Source organism: Hakea prostrata, chromosome 1 (genome assembly GCF_041222555.1).
Source record: "Hakea prostrata isolate BN-2017 chromosome 1, UWA_Hpros_2, whole genome shotgun sequence".
NCBI lineage: Eukaryota > Viridiplantae > Streptophyta > Magnoliopsida > Proteales > Proteaceae > Hakea > Hakea prostrata.
The window spans coordinates 20,974,759-20,981,460 of NC_142600.1; the positions used below are offsets into that span (position 1 = coordinate 20,974,759).

The 6,702-nt window shown below is 33.9% G+C and overlaps 1 protein-coding gene across 1 annotated transcript; it reads right to left on the reverse strand.

Annotated features, from left to right (window-relative positions):
* Positions 1–4,112: 4,112 nt before the first annotated feature.
* LOC149028204 (transcription factor MYB58-like) lies at positions 4,113–5,875 on the reverse strand. The gene is made up of 3 exons (XM_089147920.1): positions 5,688–5,875; positions 5,462–5,591; positions 4,113–5,352 (listed from the first exon to the last, which is right to left on the reverse strand). Exons 1-3 carry the CDS (start codon positions 5,824–5,826, stop codon positions 4,668–4,670), a joined length of 954 nt encoding a protein of 317 aa, XP_089004046.1. The 5' UTR covers positions 5,827–5,875; the 3' UTR covers positions 4,113–4,667.
* Between the last annotated feature and the right edge of the window lie 827 nt (positions 5,876–6,702).

Here is a 6,702-nt window from a genome sequence, read left to right on the forward strand (position 1 = left end):
AAGAAGTTCTATGGTAATGTTTCTATTATGTTTTTATATGTAAGAGAATTTTTTTTTTGAATTTCTAGACATTTTAATTAATTTCACTATCTTAGGGTATTTAAATATTGTATGGAAGCGTGGAGCTAGGATTCAACATTTTATTTTTTGGGAGGTGGGGGAGGCCCGGAGGTAATGGGAGAGTGCTGATATTTCAAAGGGGAAGAGGGCTAAAAGACCAAAAAATAGAAAGAGGCCCAAATCCAATTATATAAAGGGAAAAAAAATTAAGAAATGGGAGCTCCGCCCATGCATTTTGATTATATAGAAGAAAAGAAGAAACAAAAAAAAAAAGAGCATTTCTTTAACAAAAAAAATAATGGGTGTCAACCGTTCGGGTTATGCCGGTTTTGGGCTGAAAAACATTCAGCCCAAACACGGTTTATTAAAAAAATAACGGTTTCAGGCCGGTGCGATTTGGTTTCGTGCTGACTAACGGTTTGGGCTAACGGTTTAGAATTAGGTTTGGGTTCGGGTTTACTAGCAGTATGTTTTGAGTACCTTGTTGATGTGTGGAATTTATCAAAAGCATGTGAATGCATATAAGCATTAAGTTCTTTCCAAGTCTTTTGTGTTGGGTGTTCAAGACTCAAAATTTTTTTTTTTAAAGAAGTAAAAATTATAGAACTAATATAAAAAAGAAAGCTAGCATCTTGATGAATTTTAGTAGGTTGTCTCTGCTTATTCTCCTACACTTGTAAAAATGGATGAAAATAAAACATTAAAAGATTTTCAAATGATAATATACTTACTAAATATTTATTAAGCCCATCTTCTAAATGGCTAAGGCTTTGACAGACTTGTTGTTTGCATATTCCAAAGCAAAACAATTAATGAAAACAAATGGATACTTGGGGGTTTTCCTGTCTTTTATATTTAAATTTATTTTATTTTATTTATTTATAACGGGTTTAATGAGCTGGTTCAGATTCGGGATAGCGGGCCACACACGGGCTGAGGTTGTTCAGCCCATTAAGCTTCGGTTCAGGCTGGTTTGGGCTATAATGGGTCAGTTTGGTTCGATTTTAAGGTCATGTATGGCTATATTAAAAAATAAAATAAAAAATAAACTTAGAATTTTTAGTAATTTAAAATAAGAGTTTATTTTTTTATGTTGAAACAACAAGAATGACCTTTCACATTTTTGAGAGAAGCATTTTTTTGTAGGCTCAAAGCTGTGTCAAAGCATTGCTTTATAAAAAAATAAAAATTAGATATACATGATTTGAAATGTTTGGGTTTTAAAAATATAAAAAAAAAACACAAAAACTAAGAATTTAGAACATTACAATTGACCTTTCTCTGAAGTTCATCATCTGTGTGTAAGACAAAATGGCTAAGCCTCAATCCATGGTTTGATGGATTTTTGATCTAGTCTCGGAACCTTTGCACTTTGGTGAGCCGTTGGTTGGTGAAGCGCTTTCAATTCGTGCTACTATGATCGAGTGTCAACACCAAGGTTTTTAGGAAATATCTATTGTGTCAAATTGTGAAAACTTAGTCAACATCCTTAATGACCTATCCTCCCCCCTCCAAATTCAATTACAAGTATCTTGTTTGGTGTTTTTTTTTTTTTAAAAAAAAATATTAAAAAAATAAAAAAAAAAAAAAAATTTTAACCGCTTGTGTCTAATGCGGACATCCGCTATATGAAAAAAACATTTGGGGGGGGGGGGGAAGGGGGTGGGAAAGCGCAATTTTTTTTTTTTTGATATTGGGTTACTCATGGAGGAGTTTGAAAAGTGTGTTTTCTCTTTTAAATCTAGGGCATATAATGGGTTTGCCCACCCCTTGTCAGGAAGGCTCTCATTGTGTTATCTCGGATTGAGTGACCCCTTTCCTCCCCATGGTTGCATAAGGTGTTATTTGTATTCCTTGGGCTTTGTCCCATCATTCAATAAAAATCATTTCTACCAAAAAAAAAAAAAAAAAAATCCATATTCTCCATCTTTGATCTTCAAGAAAATCCAAACAAGGAGAAACAAAAAATGACTAGAACTAGGATCACAAAAATGGAAAAATAAAGGTATATATTATTATTATTATTATTTTAAATAAAAACCTAATAGGTAACTTATTCGAGTGAAGAACATAATGTGGAAGGAGAGAACGAAGGAGCCCTCTAACGGCATGATAACAAGAGGGAAAAGAAGAGAGAAGGTAGAGAAGAAATGGCAGGAGAAAAGGTAGGAGAAAAGGTAAGTTTGAAGTCGATTAACAAAAAAATGGAGGAAGTAATCAATATCCATAAATTATGTGGAAAAAAAATTCAACAGCTATGATTTGATCTAATAAAACCAATGGTTATAATTTCAAATGTCATGAATACATACATCTTGCCTTATGGCCATTCCTAATATTCTTTTGATAAATACATAAGTGTTATGTTATTTTCGAATCATTTTTGAGATTCATTTAATAATATTATATTAAACAACTTCACAATATGATAAAGAGAAGCTAAAATGTATCCGGATTTAAATACATAGGGAACGGCCACCTAAACTCTCTTATTTAATAATAGAAAGGTGTTCTTGTGTTTAGACTTAATGATTCTAACATAAAAGAGGCCGTTTGCCAATTTTATAAACTAGTAAGTTGTCACATCTTTTACTACATATATTAGAGTGTCCTTGAAATCAAATTACACTTATCGGAGACTTCAATTATTATAATTATCATTTGATTTAACTTGATATTGATGTGAGACATATTATAAGCTTTTGCATCAACAAAAACAATACTCCTGGTGAGAGCAACAAGAAATTAAAATATTGAATCAAAGTTAGTTGACTTGATAATGTAGCTAGTTGCTGGCATGGTTCAAGTGGGAAGTGTTAAATGACAAAGGAGATAAATTATTTGGTTATGATTGGAAATTTAACACTAAATAATGTATGATTTAAGTGAAGTATGCATCAGCTCCAAAATATATGTCTAGTTACCTATAAGAAATGTATATATATACAAATGAAGGTGACCATTCATGACAAGACATAATATTATACAAACTGAATAAAGTAGCCTTTGATCTTTAATTTTTAAATGCTCATTGAAGTCTGCATTTGTGTTTGTTTAATTTTGTGTTTTGATAGAAAAGTATTGTAGTTAGTATACCAAATTGAACCATGTCGCATATAGAGTTCCACTTGAGCAGCTGATCATATTTGAAGAAGACATGCCTGCGATTGCATCCTCTTATTGCTTTCAGAGGAAGGGTAAGAGAGAATTGGCATAAAATATGTTGCATTTCGAAATCCTTGGAGGGATTCATGATAACTGAATTCTTGCACAATAGCACCAAGATGATTTGCTATTACAAGTTGAAAGCATACGAGTTTTAATAGGAGAAAAAATTAGAATTTTTGTTTATGCCTGCGTGGATATTGTTCATATTGATTTGGAAAAAAATTCAACATATTCCTTAGTGAACCTCAAGGTACTTCTTCTCCAGGTGACGAACGATCACCCTTGTATTTTACCCTCAAAACTAGATTTTTCAAAAAGTTAGACAAGAACCCCTTGCAAAAATAAGAAAAAAAAAAGAAGCTGATGGTGATGAGCACCATCAGGGCTAGAGGTTTCATCCTCTAACTTTCGTTTACTCTCCTACTGTTACTACTTGTCAAATCTTTTCTTATAAACCTGGTTTTTGTTAATCGTTTTCTTTGTAGATAAAATTGCATTTTGAGGAATTTCGTTAGCTGGATGCATATTTGAAGGTTTTACAGAAAAGATGAACACCGTCTTTGGAAAAGAAGAAATGGGTTCTCGTAGGCATGATCTTTGGGTTGATATTTTTGCATTGGACAACAAGATCTTTTAATTAATGTTCACTGATGGAAGGAAGGAAGCAAGATAGTTGGGCTAGGGTTTAGTTCGATTTGAATCGTTTCTTGGATTGTGAGCCTTCTTTTGTGAATTTACTTTAAATGTATGTAATTATAATTATTAAAAAATATTTAAATTTAAAAGTAAACCTAATTCATTAATTGAAACCACTGCACGAACACCAGACAAGTGTTATAAAACAGGAATGGTCCACACAAAAATCCAAAAAGCTGATGTTTTTCACGCCTAAGTATTTATAGTTACTTCTCACTAAATAATTTGGGCTGCGATTTTTTTTTTTCATTTTCATTTTATAATAAGAGGCAGGTGGAAATTTTAGAGAAATAAAATTACATTTGAAACCAACTTGAAGTAGAAATTCAAGCCAATTAACTAGAGGATTACAATGCAAGCATGACTACAAAACCAAGTCATTGCTGATTTGCAGAAAAGAATTAAAAAAAAAAAAAAATTCCAGCCCATTCTTCTTCACAAAATGAAATATGGAGAACAAGAAAGCAAGTAAGAAGGCACTCATGATACGAACAAATAGAAAATGGAAGTTTTCTAGCAAGTACCTTATATTCTTCCCTCTTCACTTTTTTCCACTGCATGCTATCAGCCATGGGACTTTGAAGCTGAGTCAAACCCAGTTCCAGTCACCCATTCTTGATAGAGACCTAATGAGATTTATAACTGTTACAAACTGATGTGTTTGTTAGCTAATCAGCCAATTTGATTGACTAGTTTGGAAACTCTTAGAAAAACCTAGCTAGCTGTGTGTTTTTGACCTCTATTTACAGATAAAAATTCAGAGGTGAAGATGGCCACCTCTGAAAATAGGTTACAACTGGATCGCTTTCTTCCTTCACCACCAACTCTTCAGAGGGAAAATTAGAGCCAAATGGCTCAACTGCATCACAAATTGTTTCCTGAAGTCCAAGTTCATTTTCTAACTTTGCTACCCAACTCATACTTTCGGAATCCTTTAGGTTTGCATCTAACTTTCTTTCGGCACTGGATGTAGAAAAGCAGGTATCATCTTCTAACATGTCCCATAAGTCTAAGTCAACTTCATATGGTATTTCAAGTATCTGATCTGGGAGACCTTGATTGAACCCATCAACTTGTTTTGAGTCTAAAATAGATGAACTACAAGATGATGATGATGATGATGATGATGATGATGATGAAGAAGGAGGTCTGGGCAGTTTCTTTGTTGCTTCATCATCATCTGGGGAGTCATGATTCTTCTCCAATTCCTCAGATGGGTTCTCAGAACCAGGCAAGTTATGATCATTTGACATAGAAGAAAGGGAAGAATATGATGAGGAGGTAGTGAGAGTCATAGACACTTGTTTGTGTTCATTTCCAGGAGGGTCTTCTCCTTCCAAAGGTAGTCTCTTCTTTAAGTGTGTATTCCACACATTCTTAATCTCATTATCAGTTCTCCCTGGCAAATGAGAGGCTATCTTTGACCACCTGCGAAGCACACCATTACATCCTACAATTAGAATCTGCCACAAGAAAAAAATTACTAAACTCCTCTACTGAACTGAACAAATGAAACCATGCATGGAAGGAATTTTACTTGTTTCCAAGAAGTTTGTGTAATTTAATTATAGTTTCCTCTTCTTCCTTGGTGAAATTCCCCCTCTTGAGGTCTGGTCGAAGATAATTAATCCATCTCAGTCGACAACTCTTTCCACAACGCAGCAATCCTGTAATATTAAAGAAGAGTTACATATCATCAATGGGAACAACAGGTTCTGATACTTGATGAACTGAAAAGCTTCATCTCAGAGAGAGAGGGATACCTGCAAGTCTGGGGAGAGCACGCCAATTGCCATGGCCATGCTTCTGAATGTAGGCAATGAGTCTCAAATCCTCTGCAGGAGTCCATGGACCCTTCTTCAATCCTGCCTTTTCACAACAGGGAGCACGCCCTCTACCCATCTATAAGCTTAATTTGGAGTTGGGAATACTGGACAACGAATAAGCAAGGAGAGAGAGCTAGCAGCACTAATATATGATATATGAACACTAATATATATGATATATGATATGATATGTACGGGGAGCCAGGCAATAAGGTTCATGCCTTCCTCTGAGATTCTCTTCTTACCAAACCGTATGCAACGTAAGGACACTAACAAGCATATAAAAATTAAGATATTCTCTGAGTTTTAACTATGTGACAAAGTAAGACAAAACAGTGATCATACATATAATTTTTTTACCCCTCCCCCCAAAAAAAAGAAAAAAAAGAGATGATTATATAACAGCTGATGGGTATTGTGATGTGTATTTATACTCATACAAACTATAAAAATGCATGACTGGATTCATGCACTGGGGGATTGCTTGTCGACTAATCAAATAATGGGTGGGGGTGTTATGTGAGGGTGTTATGATCATTTCGGAACTATATTAATTTTATACTCATCGAATAATATTTAATACAAACTATACACATGCATGATTGTATGTAAACATTTTTAAGAGGAAAAGATTCACACATTCAGAGAATATCAATTTTCCTCTAAAATTTCTCCTTTTTTTTTTTTTTCTTTCCTTTAATTCTTTTTCTTATTATGAGCATAGTTCTGTTAGAATGGTATCTTTTTAAGATACCGGATATTGGTTTAGCATAAAGATTCCTCCACACACCATCAAAGCGCATAGCAAACGTTCTCTTAGATATTGATCATGATATGGGAAAACAAACCTTGAAACCATCGTTTGCTCAATTGCTCTAGCTGATGATATAAATAATAGAAGAAGAAGAAGAAGAAAAGAACCTTGAAAGATCCAGTGCAGTATGCCTACACA

Excerpts from the sequence above, each read along its gene's own strand:
- LOC149028204 (XM_089147920.1), bottom strand. The coding sequence starts at position 5,826 with ATGGGTAGAGGGCGTGCTCCCTGTTGTGAAAAGGCAGGATTGAAGAAG. Across the intron at positions 5,592-5,687 it reads TGCTCTCCCCAGACTTGCAG|GATTGCTGCGTTGTGGAAAG; the intron begins GTATCCCTCTCT and ends TTAATATTACAG. Across the intron at positions 5,353-5,461 it reads CACAAACTTCTTGGAAACAA|GTGGTCAAAGATAGCCTCTC; the intron begins GTAAAATTCCTT and ends TGTGCTTCGCAG.